A 19,653-nucleotide genomic window follows, 5' to 3' on the forward strand; every position below is an offset into this window, starting at 1 on the left:
AAACTTAAATTTTGGAACCTTTGGTAGACATCTTTCATATTTCTCTTCCCCCAGAATATGTTAGCCACCATTGTACTCTCCAAATATGAGCTCAGTTATTTTATATTTTACACACATTGAGATTATGTGCATTTATAGTTTTATGTGTGGCTTCTTTCATTTAACATAATGTCCTTGAGGTTCATCCATGTTGTCACAAATGACAGAACTTCCTTCTTCTAAAAGACTTATTGAGTCAGTAAGATTACAGGCCTATGCCCCCATGCCTGACTTTCTAGTTTTTAAAGAGCAATGTTATTCTATTATTCTAGCCAGAATTCTGAGACTGTCTTCCTAAGTTGTTCAAGTTAGTCTTAAACTTGTATATACCAATCTAGCCTTGAACATGCAATATTCCTGCCTTAACCTTCCAAGTAATTGAGATTACAGCTGTTCCCTCAACCCCAGCTCAGAGCTTTTATTTTATTTATTTGCATTTCTAGTCCACAAGCATGCATGCAAAGACACATACCTTCATTTTATTCCTAAAGCCTGCAAACTGTACAGTGAGAAAAAAAAAAAAGACTTGTTGGGTAAAAATAGGCACTCAATAAAACTGAATATGTGAGTAAATAAGAGTCATATCTGTGCTCTGTTTTCATTTCCTGAGCTGTCATCCACTTTCTCCTTGTGGCCTTCACCTGCCCAGTCCCAGTTCCTGGTGGTGAAGTTTCTAAGCACAAGTGCTGTTTTCCTCATTTTTCCCCTGTAGAGAAAGGACTGCTGGTGAATAAACAGTGGGGCTGTGGGTTTGAGCCAGATTGTGCCTAACAATGCAAATAGCTATATATTTAAGAGAGGCAATGACATGGAGATTATCCCTTCAAGTGCATGGGTATTTTCAACCACTCATAGTGATAACAATCTTTTTTCCATAAGACAATGATTTATAAACTACCTAATCTTCATGTCTGTTAAGTTTCTTCTGTATCATTAGATTTTCTTTCTCTTAGGTTTAAGTCTCTCATAGTAGTGAGCAGGTAACAAAATGTTCTATGGGATTGAGTATCCAGTAAGCACTTCTGGTGTCATTGGTACATGTATCCTTACCAGAAACCCATAACCACCTTCAACAGGAGCTCCCTGAACTAAGCTGACTAGATGGCATGAAAGGCCAGGCAGACTTCAGAGTGCCTAACATCATGGTGCCATTGGAATGAATATAGAACTTTCATAGTCTTAATGCCAAACTAGCCACCACATGACTTTGTGAAAATTAGCTCATCTTTCTTTTGATAATCACTTTGGTTTTAAACACACCCACAACAGTGGTCCTGTCATACTATGTCACTTGATGACATTGTAGTTATCCTTGTCTGTGTAAATTCACTCTCTGATGTTGGTACAATGGCAAAACTCCCAAGGACACATTATTCAGAATGCACCCATGTTGTTAAAAGGTGCATAACTAAGTATTTACAATAATACTATAAAGATGAGATGTCTAAGTAAGTGATTGCTACTCCTACTAATGGATTTGTTCCTCAATGCCCAGTTGAAGACACTGATTTTTTTTTTTTTTGCTAAAATGTTATCTCCAAAAGAATAATGTCTGGTGACATTTTCAGTGTTATAAGTACTCAACATTTTCAAAGTGATAAGTGGGTAATTTTTGGTTATAGATTAATTGAATTATTATTTCTCAAAAGGACACTATTAATCAAATGTACTTCATAATTAGATCTTGTCCCTGACCATATCGAAGATGGTATTTATTGAATACAAACAACCTAGAGATTCATTAGCTATAGCAAAATTAACTTTGCCTTGGCCCTTCTAAACAGTGTGTACTTTTCTTGAGATAAAGTTGAGAATTGTCCTAAGGAGGACATAGGTTATTGAAGGAACATTGGCCTTTCTTGCTTCTAACCACAATATTGACTGCTTCAGAGTCTGTTCAGGCATTCCCAAACCTAGCATGTCGCGGATGGTGTGGGTATAAGTGAACAGGATAGTTCCAGAAATGTTCAGTGGACCATGAGCACAAAGGGTGGGACCAGCAACAAGATGGGCTATCTCAGGGTACAAAACACTTTGAGGAAGCACTGTTGTCCTTCCTAGACATAAGATACAGGAATTTTCACTATTCAAGCAAATACACTCAGCATGTAGCATGACTTCTGTTACAGAGATTACAAAGACCTTGTCCCATGTTTTCCACCTGCAACAAAGTAATTTAGTCTAAGTCTGCTATTTCATGTTAGCCTGAGTTTCTCTAACTTTCCCAAGTTTTACATTTCTAATACCATCCATATGAGTGGACAATATCTGTAGTGATTTTGGAATGAGGCATTATTCAAGATCTATTTTACCAAATATTGAATAGTCTAAACATGTATTTCCATGACCTGGATATATAGCCGAGCAGATGCTAAAAATGCTTAGCTCTAGATTTTTCATTTTACTTTGTAGATAAATCACTCATTATTGGAGGTAACCTATGGGAAGACAATACCTGTTTCACCTTATTTGTTTAAACCACTAATATTAGATAAGAATAATGACTCATCCTGGTGACTAATAATGATGTTAGTAATTAGTAATGATAGCATAGTGTTTTAGTGTTTCTCTGTAGTGATGAGGAGCAAACATCAGGGCTCCACACACGTGCTAGGCACTGTCCCACCAAGTAACACCCACAGACCTAGTTTTTGAATTTATAAATTTATCTATATGTGTAGTATGTGTGTATGTACATATGTATCTACTTATCATCTGTCTGTCTGCCTGTCTAGCTGTGTCCAGCTATGACTGACAGGATATCATTGTATAGGCCAAACTGTGATTTTCCTGCTTTGGCCTCCCAAGTGCTGAGATTACTAGCACATACCACCACACCTGGCTACACACTGTTATTTAAAATCTGTACATCTAGGCCAATCACAAGTCCAGCATTAACCAGAGCCAGAGTAACTCTGGCTATGCATTAGCTAGATGAGTTACAGTTAATACCTGGGGTACTGGCCAAAAAGCCATGTTTTTGCTGTTGTCCTCTAGGGAGGGTCTTGAAAGTGCCAAGAAGATGGGAGCTGAGAAGCTACTGTGTGCCTGAGTCCCCTTTGATTACCTTAGACATCCTAGTCTATAAGCTATACCTAATATAATACCAGAAGGAAAAGGAAAGATTGAATTTATTTGCATATTTTTTTTATTTTGTGCCTTTTTCTTATCACAAATACATATACTGAGTTTCACCCTCTATTGCTTCACATTTATCCCAGTTTATGGCATTACTCAAACTACTTACCATTTTCCCTTTTATTTCTCAATTGTTTCTAAAGAATTCACAAAGTGGGCATATTTCATAATAAGTTACTTTAGAAGAAATTGGGCAATAATTCTTTTGAAATATTTCCTATTGACATTTTATTCAAATTGGCAGTATTAGAGGAGAAAGTTGGGTTTTGTGAGGTTCCCAGCTTGCCTTTGCTGCATCAAAGCTTTTAAGCCTTTGGCTTCCACAGTGCCTTGAGTTCAGTTGTCTTGCTATATGTGCCTTTCTCTGCTAAGTCACCCCTGCTCCCATTAGAATACCAGTTACCATGCTTTTCTTCGCCAGTTAAACAGGTGACTGATGTTCATAATTATCACCCTTGAGTACTCGTCTCTCTACTGAAAAGCTTTGTCTCATCTACAAAATAAAAATATTTCAACCAAAGGATCCTCTTCATTTTTATTCCTTGTGGCACCTCTGCCTCTATCTGTGACCCTGAAAAATACCCACACTTATGTTATGTGCTCAATGATTCATCTTAACTTCCTTTCAGTCTTCATGTTTTTCATGTCATGATGGAATGCAGAATTAGACATTGTACTACAATAAAGCCCACAAAATGCAATAAAACTAAATTGAAATAAATCAAACAGAGCCTTACTCATATATTCAGAAGGATGGAAATTGTCATAAAAAATAAATCTGAGAGAAACGCTTTATAGCTCAAATATTTCAGCAATAATTATTTATTTAGAAGATAGAAGAATGATTGTTGTAGTTCCCTGCCATGGCATGGACTATTGCCCAAAGAGTAAGTGTTGATAAGTTTCAGGGTGCTTCTTCTCCTAGCAGGTTCTCATGTCTGATTGAATGCCATTTTGATCCTTGAAGAATTCTACCCAGCCCTTGACTACGTTTCTGACTTTTAGTCACTCAAATGCATTTAACATCATTCTGCTTGAGAGTTTTCAGGCATATTTTAATTATATTCCATAATATCGGCCAGGCATGATGGTGCATGCCTTTAATCCCAGCACTCCGGGGGCAAAGGTAAGAGGATCACCATGAGTTCGAGGCTACCCTGAGACTACATAGTGAATTCCAGGTCAACCTGAGCTAAAGTGAGACCCTACCTCAAAAAAATCCCCTCCCCCCAAAAAAAAGTTAAAAGAAAAGAAACATAATATAATTATGGGAAAGTGTTAATACCATTATTTTCTTATGTCTGAGGTACTTTTCACCAAATGTCTTCTCATGGAAGAACCAGGTACTGTCTTTGATTGAATAGACTGACATACTAAGAAGAGTTTGAAGAAATGATAGATGTGTGAACTACCTGATACCTAATAAGAATATTTAAAACTCATTTCCTTGTTTATTGCCTTGTTCTTGCTGGCCTCTCATATGGTTTTAGACTGTCAGTAGTTGTACTAAATTCTAACATTATGTACATTATGTAAGGACATCCTACTTTTAAAAATGACATCTGGAAAGGACATAAAATTATTTTACTGCACAAGGCTTTGAGAATAATCATATTATCTTAAATTATTTGTTTGCTGTTTTGTTCCAATGTACAAAACAATTAAATCCTAGCTGGGCATGGTGGTGTGTGCCTTTAATCCCAGCACTTGGGAGGCAGAAGTAGGAGGATCACCGTGAGTTTGAAGCCACCCTGACACTACATAGTGAATTCCAGGTCAGTCTGGACTAGAGTGAAACCCTACATCAAAAAACCAACAACAACCAAGAAAACTAATAAAAAAATAAATTAAAAAAGAAAACTAATTTAAAAAATTAAAAAAACATTAAATCCCCTATCAATCTCCCCAAGAAAATTCCTTATTTTTGAATACAGATATTTTATAAATAGTGAATTTTGATTGTGGGAACTACATCATAATGATCTTCCTATAATTAAATTAGTTCCTTTAACTATTTTGAAGCATAATCAAGAATAACACATATTCTACCTTATATGCCACAGCCTTTCTATAATTTTGCAAGCTGACCCCTACTGTGATAGTATCTTTAGGACAACAGAATATAAACTCACTCATTACAGCTGAAAGGACATGTGCATAGCAGGTGTTTGAGCTAATGTGGGATCAAAATTTTCATCTAGTATTTGTAATATTTCCTCATTCTCTGATTCTTGGGATTCCAATTTTACATATTTCTGTAATATATATATTCTAGAAGATATACCCTGATAACAAAAATTCCAGTGTTGCCTTTTATGTCAAGATTCTAATTCATTCAATTGATGAATTCATTCCTTTATTACTTTTTTTCCTCAATAGCATATTGCTTCTAATGACATGTAAGACCATTAACATTCAGTCTTTCATATTTTTAACTTATAGGTTTAAGCCTAGTTAGAAGCATTTCTGTTCTAGGATACTGAAAATATGATAATTTGTTGAGGTTAATGTAAAATTGCTGCCTCAAGATTTCTTCAAGCTGAAAATTTAGCCAAAAATAAATGAATGTATGTCCAATATACATTCTTACCAAATGTGTTTCTGTGTCTACTGGCCTGTTACCCTACTCTCCAAAGTCACTGCAAAACTTGTCTTCAGAGGGCTGGGGAGATATTTTGGAGAGTAAAGTGTTTGCTCCACAAGCACAAAGCCTGAGTTCAGTGCTCAATACCTCATAAAATGCCAGATATGGTGGTACATGCTTGTGATCTAAGCACTGGGGAGGCTGAGATGTAATGATCCTTAGGTCTCACAGATCAGCTTGCCTAGCCTAATATGTGAGCTCCTGCCAGTGAGTTAGCATGTGTCAAAGGAGGCAGACAGCATTCCTGAAGATAGCACCTCTGGTCTCTACATACATACATGCACACAGGCACACATACACATCTGTCCATATACATATGAATACACACACATAAAGGTAAAAAAAAAAAAAAAGGTGTTCCGCCTGGCATGGTGGCACACGCCTTTAATCCCAGCACTTGGGAGGTGGAGGTAGGAGGATCATTGTAAGTTTAAGGCCAGCCTGAGACTACAAAGTGAATTCCAGGTCAGCCTGGGCTAGAGTGTCTTTAGATACTGTCAAGAATCACTTGGAAAAAAGAATTATCCCCAGTCCATATAATCCTTGGGTTAAAATAACTCTTTTGTAATGGAAGTTATTTCAAAGTGGAGTTTACCCATTGTGAAGTTCTACTTTCTTTCTCATTTCTATCCTCGTTTTCTGTACAGGCTAAATAAAGATCATCTCATTAGGAAACAATGCTATGTATTGATACTGATTCTGGTGGCAATTCCTGGGCCAATTGCACACATCACCACGAGATTCTGTTAATCTGCTTACCGCATTGCTGGTCTATATCACGCCTACTCTAATGCCAGGTGCTCTATGTTCCTTACAGATCGTTCAGCCATCACGGGCAGCTGTGATCATGATGGGGTACACATTATCCGAGGCCTCAGCCTGTCTTCCACACCCTCTGCTACTGTGTGTGGTTCTGAGACCTTGGCCACCCTTACCATGGCCGGACCAGTGCTGCTGAACTTCTATTCCAACGCGTACATCACCGACTATGGATTCAAATTTTCCTATAGGATCACCAGTGAGTAGTTATAGCCATACAGTCTGGGCATTCTCTTCTTCTTGAGGAACTCACAAAGGAGTTGTCTCTGTTGTGCGCTGTATATTACCAGCTGGAAGGCTCAGAGGCTTCAAGGAAAAATTTCACTTAGGTATTTGGTACAAAAATGCTTATTTTTGTTTTAAACAAGATAAACTGTTATCATGAAATTTGTCAAGTACTGAAGTACTGCTGTCTGAAAATCATAGAATCAAATGTAATTTTTTTGGTAATTTAAGTTGAAATGAGCACTTGCTGATTTTAGTTTTTGCCATATCATATAACGTTTTGGCTTTGTTTTTCTAGATACATGTTTTACTTTGATGTCTTTGTTAATAACAGAAGCTTATCCACAAATTTAGAAGAGATTTAAGACACCATCTTTACAATTGTCTTATAGGGAAATGACTTTTTTTAAATTGCTGTTTTGAGGTCGGGTCTCGCTGTAGCCCAGGCTGGCCTGGAATTCACTATGTAGTCTCAGGGGTGGCCTCGAACTCTCAGCGATCCTCCTACCTTGGTTTCCTGAGTGCTGGGAGTAAGGCTTGCACCACTACACCCAGCTAGGAAATGACCTTCTAAAACAACATTCAAAATGCACATGCCCTCAAGGAGAATATTGATGTATGCAATCACACAATCATTTCTAACTATGCTGTTGCTTATAATTCCTTTGTAACAAAGACCAAATGAAAGGACAAACAGAGTGGTGATGGCCTTTGGAGCTATGAAGGAAATCACAGGTTGTTTTCTTCTCTTGCACTATCTCCCCACATCCTACTAGGTTAGAGTATTGGCAGCATTTTATCCCAACATGCCCACTTCACTGAAATAGACACATAAGCCTATTCCTGGTTTTGTTTTGTCTCTACTTGATCAAACACATGGCTAATGGTACAATGTAAAATAGTTTCTATTGCAACACAGTACTTTTCCTATCAAAAGAGAAGACTAAAAACATGTTTATTCATGAAAAGCACCTGTATAATGTGTTCTCAGGAGCTGATACCTAACTTCTGTCCCCCAACATTTGTAAAGAGTGATTCTGTGTTGCTTTTCACGTCTGATGGCATCAACTGAATAGAACTGAGACAGTAACAGTCCTTCTGTAATGGTCTTGATAAATAGAGAGGAAAGGGATTTTTTTTTTCTCTTGGTACAACCAAAGCTTTGAAGAGATAAACTGATTTGTATTCTTCTGCTCCTTATCCCCTCACTTCCTAAAGCTGTGTGCACAAGGTTCAATACACCACATATGTAATTCTCCTGTGCAGAATGGTGTTGATACTGACATCAAATTCTGGCAGTGTGTGAGCTTGTTTAGGCCCTGGTGAACTTTCAGAGACTACATAATTTTACATTAAATGAAATACAGTAATTGCTACCAATATCTGACGTTTAATTAGATGTGCCCAGGGGCCAGAGCACATGAATACTGCAAGGCATACAGAGAAAACCTTGCCCTGAAAATGGGCTCAGTTGAAGCAAAAATGAAGAGAAATGAATAAATAGCGATCACAATTTCTTTCCCATACTGAAAAGGTTTAGGTGAAACATGTTCATTAGTAATGATGAGTCAGAAATATCATCAAATATACTATCCTTATATAACTTTAGGATCATAAAACAAATAAATATTGACCTTCATCATTGTGATGAAAATAAGTCCCTTGTAATCATTAAACAAGGGAATCTAATCTTCCCTCTTTGCTAGGCAAAAGCAACAGCTTAATAATATTTATAATGTCACTTTATTATGTTTCCTTGGCTATTGTTTTGTTGATTAGCGGGCTCTCTGAGGGGCTAATTGCTGGAGTCAGAGTGAGGAGCTTCCTCATGCTTACTGAATACAAACTCAATAAGCTGAACTTAAAGTTCAAAAACGATTTATAATACTTCACCTTGCACTATTCTAATCTTTAACAGAGCAGACCTGAATCTATGCTGTTTTATATTTATAGATTGCAGCCTTTTCAAATCTATAAGATAAAAGTATATATTGGAGTCTGCCTACCTCTTCTCATTGTTCACATGATTCATCTCTGTCAATCTATTACTGAAATAAAGTGAGGAAAAAGTCAAACCCCAACATGTAAAAGGTCCTATTTTATTAGTTTCACTATTAATTTAATTCACCCTTATTTATTTTCCAAAATATACCTTACAATATTTGTCCATGTTTCTCTTCCTTTTCTGCCTATGAGGAAAACAAAATTATTTATAAATATCTTGAAGGAGATTTAGGTTATCTTTAGAGAAATCCTTATTTCTCATAGGGGAAAGTATATAATCACATAGATTATCTCAAAATTATTTGCTTATGCTGTGAATAGCAATTGTCCTCTGTACATCTTTTTCCTTATATTTCAGCCTGTGGTGGGATATACAATGCATCCACTGGAATCATCACGAGTCCTTCCTACTCATACGCCAACTACCCGAACAACCTCTACTGTCTCTACACCATCAGTGTTACAAGTGACAGAGTGGTTCTGCTGAGGTATGTGAGACAGACTTATTTACTTAAGAAAACCCTTTTCATTCTGTTCACAGAAAAGTTAGATCCTTCCTCATAGGAGCATAGGTTTCCATCAGTGGTTAGAAGGAATCCTAAGAAAGGAACGGGGACATGTCTGGCAGTAAAACCTGAGCGACGAGGACTGCTGTGACAGCAGGTGCTGCTCCACTTGAAGCTTGCCATTTCTGGGAGGTTGCAAAGAAGCTTTGCATGACAGTTTTCAAATTCCAAGCCCACTGTGAAGTCCGAGGGCAGGAAGGGCTGCAGAAGACTATCGTGATTGTTGAATACTTTATAGGCCTGAGAATCTTTGCTTAACACTTCCTTTGTGGGTTTTTTTTTTTTTTTGTATTCTTAAACTAGTCATGGGAAATATATGTAGATATGTGTGTGTGCATGTGCACGTGTATGTATCAGAAGGGTCACATAACTTTACTATCCAGTGTAACAAACAAATTTAACTAAAGAATCACAAACTGCATTTATGCCAGGTGCCCTCCAAATGCCACATCATCAATACTTCTGTCTCCTGTCTCTCAAAGATAAACATTTAGGAAAATTATCCCTCATAAGAAATGTCTTCCTATTCACAAATCAGAATTGATGCATCATAAACTGTTGTATTAAGTGTTATGTTACATATTTAGCTAATTCTCTTTCAAACTAATGCCAGCAAGACCTGATGAAAGTAATGTAGACCCCTCCCCCCCACACACACCCTGCCATTCTCCAGAGGGATGAGGCTCAAGACTCTTTTCTCCCAAAATGGCATATTTCTACCTTTGAGTTTCAGTGATACATCAAACTTTCAGCACATAGTAAGAAATCTGAAATTTTGAGTAGTTCATGCAATGTAGAATTTTCCACATAGAAGCCTGGGACCACACATACTTATTTATCCCCCAATTGTCATGGATCACTTATATCCTCTATCTTTCCATCCATGTAAGTTCCATTTTAAAAAAGGGGAAACAGAACCTAGGAGAACAAGAATGGAGCTACAGTTCTAAAACCAGCGTATCACCTTAGCGTTCTTCATATATGTAAAGAATAGTATAATAGTGACACTTTATTTTAGAGCAGGTTTATATTTTGAATAAAATGTTAATGGACCTGGGCGTGGTGGCACACACCTTTAATACCAGCACTTGGGGGGCAGAGGTAGGTGGATTGCCATGAGTTCGAGGTCACTCTGAGACTACATAGTGAGTTCCAGGTCAGCCTGGACTAGAGTGAGCCCCTACCTTGAAAAACAAAAACAAATTTAATGGAATGATAAATGTAAGTTCAACTTGTTCAGAAATTGACCTTAAATGGACTTTAATATATCCTAGAGTCTAGGATAATCTAGGTAACCTACACTGTCAAGGCCTCAGAATGCTGAGCTATAAATTCCTCACCTTTATCCCTAGCTCCTAGGACATATGTTAGCAAATTATTTATTCAAAAGATGCTGTCTTAACCTTTAAATGCATCAGGAAAATGGTGTCTTATTTGTTAAGATTTCCTACCAAGTGAAGCTTGGATGGTCTACTATCTGCTTCTACCTGTCTTTTTTTTAACTTGACAAGAGCTATAAGTACAATGTAAGACATTCAAAAGTGAGTATCAGTATTAACCAGGCACATTTTACAGGTTCAGTGAATTTGATGTGGTTCCCTCCAACCTCTGTGCACGTGACTTCCTGGAGGTTTATGATGGTTCTAGCATTGGACATCGGTCACGTGGCAAATTTTGTGGTTCCAGGATCCCACCAGATGTTAAAAGCAGTAATAATAACATAACACTGTTGTTCAAGACAGATTCTTCTCAAACAGCAAGAGGCTGGAAGGTAATTTTCCACCAGTCATTAGGTAAGAATTTGAGACGTGAAAGTCTTTCATTTTTCTACTCTTTATTTTTCTACCATATATATATTTCATATAACTCCTGTTGCTTTTCACTTAAGCATAGGGAAGGGAAGTAGAGAAGGCTCCATTGATTATGATAACTTTAATTTTAAAGTGGTGAAGAGTCTTGCAGAATTTTTAGGTAATGAGTTGACTATAGAAAAGGAAGGCTTAAGCACCCTACTATCTGGGAAGGAGGGCTTAATACAAAATTACTATGAGAACTATCCAAGGCTTTAATGCAAGGGGGGGCTGGCAGTGAAAGAAAGGAAAGAAATCCCAGAGGTTTTTAGAAGGTAGAGCAAAATAGAACTGCAATGACTGAAACTTGATGGCACGTCGCGTGGGGAGGTGAGCTGAGGATGAGATGGTCATCTAGTCTGAAACTTACAAAAGGGACATTTTGTTTAGTTTGGCATATGTAGGGTGAGAGGGCCTGTCAAATATTTAAATGGATATCTAGAAAGAAGTTGAAGCTTGAGAAAGAATATGGGCTGACGAGAGCTCTCTCAAAGTCACTGAGAGGCAGCAGGATATGCTAGGTGTGAGGATAAGTTAAAAATAACACCCTAGTTTATTCCCACTGCCTGTGAAAGATAAAGATAGGTGAGATTAGCTCAGAAGCCTCAATAATTTAAAATCAGAGGCAGTTAGTTGGTTCTCTGTTTTATACTAAATAGCATTAGTAGCACAAGTTATATTTGACTCTGGGAAGTGTTTGGACTCTTGCATGTGAATACTTATGTGATTAGTGTTCTGATACCTCACAGCTCCTCAGACAAATCACATACTCTGAAAACTCAGGAAGACTGTAGCACGTTCCTACAATAAATCATGTGGACTCACTGTTCCAGTGCTTTCTCTTTATCTTTCAGCCTCCATTCCTGTGACATAGAAGCATGACGTACCTGGAACTTCTTTCCAATTTGCACTTTATGTTTTTGTGCATTCCTTGGGGGAAGTTATTAGGCATTTGTGTTTTTGAAGGTGCCTATAAACTGCAAACATCATAACAGGTTTCTGATAAAATCACTTTGCCGGCTGGAGAGATGGCTTAGCGGTTAAGCGCTTGCCTGTGAAGCCTAACGACCCCGGTTCGAGGCTCGATTCCCCAGGTCCCACGTTAGCCAGATGCACAAGGGGGCGCACGCGTCTGGAGTTCATTTGCAGTGGCTGGAGGCCCTGGTGCGCCCATTCTCTCTGTCTCTATCTGCCTCTTTATCTCTCTGTCACTTTCAAATAAATAAATAAAAATAATTTTTTAAAAAATCACTTTGCCACCTACTCTCTGTAGTAATCTCAACAATAACTTTAAATACATCTCACAGGCACACGGAGTTGCCTTATTAAGATGCCATGAGGTAACATACAAAACACAGAAGGCTATTTTGAAAGAAAAAGTAACCTCCCTTTAGAGCCTTTTTTTTTCCTTTTTTTTTTTTTTTGTTTTTCATGGTAAGGTCTCATGCTAGCTCAGACTTTTTATAAACACAAAAGTATTTATACATATTCTTTCCTTTAGCAAGTGGCTTATGTTTGCACCTGTTCCACTACCTGAATTTGAGATGATTCTCTGTCCTCACTACGCTCTCTTGGCCACTGGAACAGCTGCCCTGGAGCGCTTCACACTGCTGCATGGGCCCAGGGCTACCCATGTTAGCCAAGGTTCCTTAGTCTTATTGAGTCTGTACGTCTTCCTGAGCGACAAAGAGTAGTTTTTTAGGCCTTATGTGATTTTTATTGAGCTGAACTAACATAGAGGAGAAAAAAAATCATCAACTGTCAGGGGCATTGTCCCTGCATGAGTCACTGAACATTTACAGCAAATTATTATTTCCTCTAATCTCAGAGAAAGTTTGAGGGGAAAGGTCAGAAATTGGGTTTTATTATGTGTAGAATTGGGCTACCATTGTATTTCATGAGAACCAATTGACTTCTTATCTGTGTAAATGTCATTCCACTTGGAGAAATTTAAGGAATAATTTTATTAAATCCTTAATGATACCTTTTTGGTAAAATCCAAACTACTATACCTTTTTATTGGGCCTTATAAAGCTTTAATGCATATATAGTTATGCCTTATAAATGTTATATATCATATACATTATACAATATATGCACAAGTATATGTATGTATACATGTGCATGTAGTTTACTAGTCAGTCTAACATTCAAATTTGTTTGGTTGTTCTGTGGGGGAGAAAAAGGAGATGCAGTAACAAAAGTCACTGTAGCCTTAGGGTTTGTAGAATCTTTTCAATATAGGCCTGCAAAGAGAAATAAAACCTTATACCTACCTAGTAGTAGACACTTTCTAGTTTCATCTCATCCCTTAAACATCTCCCTCCCCCCAGTTTTCCTGTTTGGAGACAGAGAGCAACTTTGTGTGTCAGGTGGTAAATGTTCATTTTCAAAGCTATCAACTTTGCCTACCAAACATCTTCCCAGAGTAAATAATTGATGTTAATAGAAGGCTGCTTTAGTCTTGATATTTCCACTTAGTTTAATCTTAACTAAATCCCTCAGTTTTTCTGTTTAAATTATACAGTCATCTACAATTTATATGCTTTAATTTTTCAAAAGTCAGTAAAGGGCCCAGTTTACACAGTTATGTGACTATTGGACAAACTTTTCCTTGTGAATTTTATGTATAGAGATAGAGATAGATATAGATGTGTGTGTGTGTGTGTGTGTGTGTGTGTGTGTGTATTTATATTGCTCATTGGTCTGAGAGAATCTGAGGGAATTGCCCTCATAGCTAATTACTAAATATGTAGTAATGAAATTGGGTGTTTTCTAGAATTGCTGTGGTTACAGCCTGAGAGTGGGAAATAAGGACAAAGAAAGCAATACTTAAGAGCTAATACCTAATATAAATGTGCCTTCTTATATTGCCCATGAACTTCAATACTACATGTGCAATTTATCTTGAATACTAATGCCAGAAAAAATGATCATAAAGGGCTGCTGGGATCTGAGACTGAAATGATCTGAAAATATGGGCATTTTCCAGGACTAAGTCACATCTTTGAATAGATTACCACTGGCTCTGAGACCTCACCATTTCCTTGGGTTGGGCTGAAGTGAGCGAGCTATATAGAGTGGAACTGACATTATCAGCATCCTCTTCATTCTGGAAACTTCTGCTGCTTTAGCTTCAGCCTCTTCTTTGCCAGCAGGGTCCATGTCAGCTGTGGCTGTGCTGGCACATGTAGTGATGGGTTGCTCTACCGTGGAAGGCACGTTTCTGAGCACACAGCCCCCACTTCTCACTGAAGGGACCCATCAGCACTGCCTAGTGTTCTGACGACATGCTTCTCGAGTCCTGCACAGAGCCGCTAGACAGAAAGCTGCGTACAAGATTTTAAACAAATGTGTTTTAATGCAGTTCCATTATAATTCCATTTTTTTCTAAAATAATGTATTCTAAAGCATTTCAGCAAAATTCCACTATAACATTGAATTTGGCCCAAATAGGTTTTCAGGTCTTCAAATCTGTGAGCAGTCCATGAGGGAGTAAGGAGTCCCTGGCAGTATGCCTCATCCTAGGACAATGTCCTGTTCTGAAGAAGGCAGCACTGTCAGGGACCAGTGGCACCGGTGACAGGAAACATGACTCCAAGCTCTCCACTTCCTGTTCCTCACAGCTTCCTGTTCCCCCCATTCTGCACTCTGAGGACCAGAGCCACTATCTGTCCCTTCACCTGGGTCACTTGTAATGTGGAGAAAGAGTCAGGTGGCATGAAGGTCAGACTCAGCCTGTGCTAAAAGAGAAAGGCAGAAAGAAATATCAAAGTACATTTCCAGCAAGAACAGAATGAGTCACAGGTCAACCAGGTCAGGAGAGTGGCCAGAGGGAAAGAGCTCTGTGCCAGGATTCATGTCCCTAGAATCCAGTTAATTGCTATCTCTGCCTAGTGATAGAGCTTTGAGAAAATCCTCTAACATTTAATCTTCTAAAAAGAATCAATGTGAAATATTACCACTGGTCTACCTTTTAAGAATCTGATAGTAATAAACTAGACAATTCCTGGAAAGTACCACGGTTCTCAAAGACATGGATTATTGCATTAAGAACACAATAGTGAAAACCATGTGTGGTGCTGCAACACCTTTAATCCTAGCACTTGGGAGGCAGAGGTAGGAGGGTCACTATGAGTTCAAGGCCACCCTGAGACTACACAGTGAATTCCAGGTCAGCCTGGGCTAGAGCAAGACCCCACCTCAGAAAGAAAACAAGAAAGAAAAAAAAAAGCTTTCAAAGTCTCAAATTTCTGCAGGTTCTGTAGTCAACCCCAAGGTAAAGGGTGGCTGAGATGTAGTGAGTTTCAGGATCATCAGTCTTAATAGGAGCCTTTCATGCTACAATGATTTCTTATTCTTACTTACCCACTTTACGCTACAGTCTAGCTACTACTCTGAGACTTGAAAGGCATCCCCCAAAAATCTGTAGCTAAAAAAAATTTGTTAAAGGTCCTTTCAAACATTCATTGACGTTAAAAAGAGGTGCATGTATGCCGCTAGGGGCCATCGCACTGCCTGCTCTCATGACTGGACGCGCAAGTGCAGTTGGAGAGTTGGGTGATCACTTGAACAACTTGATAAATCACTGGTCACATGACTCTTGGGTTAGCGATAATGGGGCATGATTTGAAAGCAATCAGGTCTGGTTTCATAATAACACTTGCTTACTCTTATGAAGTGTGAGAATGAGGTGAGCTGAAACTGTAAACCCCTTTAAAGAAAACTCGACTGAGTTTATTTCGGCACTTTCCAAGCCTGGTAACTTTCACTGCTGACAGCCTTTCCTGGGAGATAAAGTCAAAGACAAGGTTATCAACAGGTTATTCTATAAGATTCACTGAAATAGGCTTCTGCTTAGCTTAGAATGTGGGAGTGGGATAAAGAAACCAACAAATGCTTAGCTACCAAAGCCTTATAAAAGCAAGTAGACCCAAGCTAAATCCCAGATCAGCAAGAAGAAAGGAAAGGTTGCAGTAAACGTATTCCAGAGTCAATAGTGTGTCCTCTCTAGAGTGGCCGCATTACTGCTCCTGGTCTGGAAGGGCAGGCCTGTCCTTTAGAAAATAAACCCGATAGTATTGTGAAGACCAAATTAAGTGATACAATGAAGTTAATGGTTAAATGATATAAACTTAGACAAGTTTTAAGGAAAAAGGAGATGGCATGCAATTATTGTGCATGACCCAAGTCACACTTTCACAAAATGCAACCCAGCTTCATCTCAAATAAGAGCATGGATGCTTGGCTTAACATAGTGTAACCATAAATTTACTATAATAATTGTCCTTACTCACACTGGCTTGGCATTGATGTGATATTTCAGGATCATAAAAGCAAAACATGTTGTGTCAGCAATAAAATTTTTAAAATTCTGTAGTCATTTGCTTAGAAATAAAAAATAGCCTTATGGGACCATGTTATTCCCTTTGCCCTAATTTATGAAAGTCTGCTCATAATGTCTGGTGGCTTTATATTCTGCTTAAGACTTGTCACACAAATCCTAAATAATAAAATGTATACTTATAAACATAATTTATATAATTAAATTTAGAATTTGTACATTATGAAATTATAAACGTTTATGAATAGAATCCATATATATCATATACATATGAATAAAAGCAGTAAAAGCCCACTACCTCTTTGATATTTACTGAAAACTGTCACATCTGTTTTGCTGGTTTTGCATGGCATAATGATAAAGACTGAGTGCAGTTATTAGAGGTATATTTATATTAGAATTGAAAGATAACAAATCTAAATGACAAAAGTCTGTAGCTCCAAATTATTGGTCAAACTTAGTAAAATTCCTTACCATAGGGTTTTAACAAAAATGAAGGAATTTAGACATTTAGTATTATAGCATAACCTTGATGTGTATACTGGTCATGTAGTTCAATTCACAAATTGGGGAACTAAGTCACAATAAGTGACTTGTCAAGGTCATTTACGAGGTCCTACAATATGGGAGAATAATCTGTGTCACAAAAAAATACCACAGCTGCCAGAACGATAGAATCTGAAGTGTTAGCAGCACATTCACAAGCTAACACACCAAAAAGAGTAAAAATTCCAGCCAGGTGTGGCAGCACACACCTTTAATCCCAGGTCTCCGGGGGTAGGAGGATCACTAGAGTTCAAGGCCACCCTGAGACTACATAGTGATTTCCAGGTCAGCCTGGGCTAGAGTGAAACCCTACCTCAAAACAAACAAAAAATAAAATAAAATAAAACAATTGTGTTTCCTTAGTTATTATTGAAAATCTAAATGAGTGAGTCTGTTTACAAATTCCAATTCTTTTCTATCATAATCCATTTTATGACTATTATATAACATGTTACTACTTTCTCTAAACAGAACATTTTCCAACCATTTTCTAATTTTTGATTTGGCAAGTGTCAATGCTGAGTGAAGTTATACTCCCTATTTTAAAAATTGGATTACACTATTAATTGATTTTATTGTTAGTAGTAGGTTTACATATGGCTTTTCATATGTCCTAACTTTTTTTTTAATTTTTATTTATTTATTTATTTGAGAGCAACAGACACAGAGAGAAAGACAGATAGAGGGAGAGAGAGAGAATGGGCGCGCCAGGGCTTCCAGCCTCTGCAAATGAACTCCAGACGCGTGTGCCCCCTTGTGCATCTGGCTAATGTGGGACCTGGGGAACCGAGCCTCGAACCAGGGTCCTTAGGCTTCACAGGCAAGCGCTTAACCACCAAGCCATCTCTCCAGCCCTGTCCTAACCTTTTAAGATTCATTTTAACATAATTTTTACTTTTCCTGATTTCATATGCTATCTGTAACTTTCTTTTAGGCCAAAAATCATTTGCCTAAAATATATATACATGTACACACATGTGCAGTATATATATTTTTGACCCTTTCATTTTTAATCTTTCTTGATCCTAAAGAATGCGTTTATAATTTGGCTTCTGTCTTTCAACTGGAGAATGTAATATGTAATATAATTGCTAACATCATTAGATTCAACTTAACATTGGTAATGTTTGTTTTATGTTTTACCTACCTCTTCATATTTGCCTTTAATTATAATTTTCTTTTTAAAAGAAAGCACCCTTTATCACTCCCCTTTTTACATTATTACATTCTGTTATTTTCTTGCCATTCTTACCTTAAAAATTACAAAACTCATCTGTTTCTTAACTTCCGTTTGAACTAGGATGACACTTAGAGACCCAAGAATGACTCATGAAGTTCAGTTTTTCATTTTGATGAGTAAACTAGGTTTATTAGTGATGACTTACTACACATTGAAAGACTGGAGATGATTGCATTTTCCTAAAGTGTGTGTGTGTGTACACATGCACATGCACGCGCACGCACACACACACACACAGTAGCTCCTGTTTTATGTCTCTAAGTCTACATCTACAGCAGAATTAATGAAACCTGAGCTTAGAGGGCTACCTAGCTTTAAAACATCAGAAGCAATTATAGTCTCTAACAAAGAACACATGCACTGCAGAGAAAACCAGGACGTGGGGAAGATGTATATTTAAGAGAACTCCATCTTCACCCTTACCATGATGACTCAGCTAGTCTAGACATAGTCTAGCCATGGGCACAATGACTTGTTTTGTTGCAATTTTGTACATTTGACAACTATGTGGTTGCTGTGAGATGGAGCAACTCTGGCTAAAATTTGAAGGACTAGTCTCACTATTGCATCCTTTCCTCACTAGAGTCTAATTTAACATTAACAGTTTCACTATTTTCTGATCAATTCCTGGACCTTAGAAAATTTTTAATCAATTAATTAATTTCTTCCCCTTTGTGCTTCCTATGTTGGTTTATTTTAATATTACATATGTTTCTTGTTTTATTTTTATTTACTTATTTATTTACGAGTGACAAAAGAGAAAGGGGCAGAGAGAGAGAGAGAAAATGGGCGCACTATGGCCTCCAACCACTGCACATGAACTCTAGATGCATGCACCACCTTGAGCAGCTGGTTTATGTGGGTCCTGGGAATCGAGCCTCGGACTGAGGTCCTTACGCTTCACAAGCAAGCACTAACCACTAAGCCATCTCTTTCCCCCCCAATACTACACATGTTTTAAGCACACAGAACGTTTTCATTTTCTAAGCAGTTAGTAATTATGTAGACTTGCCTTTGCTCTTCTTCTCCCTTCCCTGAATTTCTACACTTCCATATGGAGTCAACGCCTTGCTTTGTAAAGAACTCCCTTTTATGTCTCCTACTGAGAACTTTCTGGGGAAAAAAAAAAAAAAACTGTCCAAAGTAACTATTCTTTATTAAATTATGTGGTATATTTCCTCTGAACATGTTATTCTAGCTTCTGTTCATTCAACATTTTAAGATTCTATTCCATTAGC

At 37.7% G+C, this 19,653-nt stretch overlaps 1 protein-coding gene across 1 annotated transcript in view; it reads left to right on the forward strand.

The window, feature by feature from the left end:
- Positions 1 to 19,653, forward strand: part of Cubn (cubilin) — a 255,894-nt gene that overhangs the window by 202,215 nt on the left and 34,026 nt on the right. Inside the window, exons 57-59 of the mRNA XM_045135128.1 lie at positions 6,639 to 6,839; positions 9,228 to 9,357; positions 11,011 to 11,228. Of these exons, the coding sequence (XP_044991063.1) occupies positions 6,639 to 6,839; positions 9,228 to 9,357; positions 11,011 to 11,228 (549 nt within the window). The remainder of the gene's footprint in view (positions 1 to 6,638; positions 6,840 to 9,227; positions 9,358 to 11,010; positions 11,229 to 19,653) is intronic.

This window comes from Jaculus jaculus, chromosome 15 (assembly GCF_020740685.1).
Source record: "Jaculus jaculus isolate mJacJac1 chromosome 15, mJacJac1.mat.Y.cur, whole genome shotgun sequence".
Taxonomy (NCBI): domain Eukaryota; kingdom Metazoa; phylum Chordata; class Mammalia; order Rodentia; family Dipodidae; genus Jaculus; species Jaculus jaculus.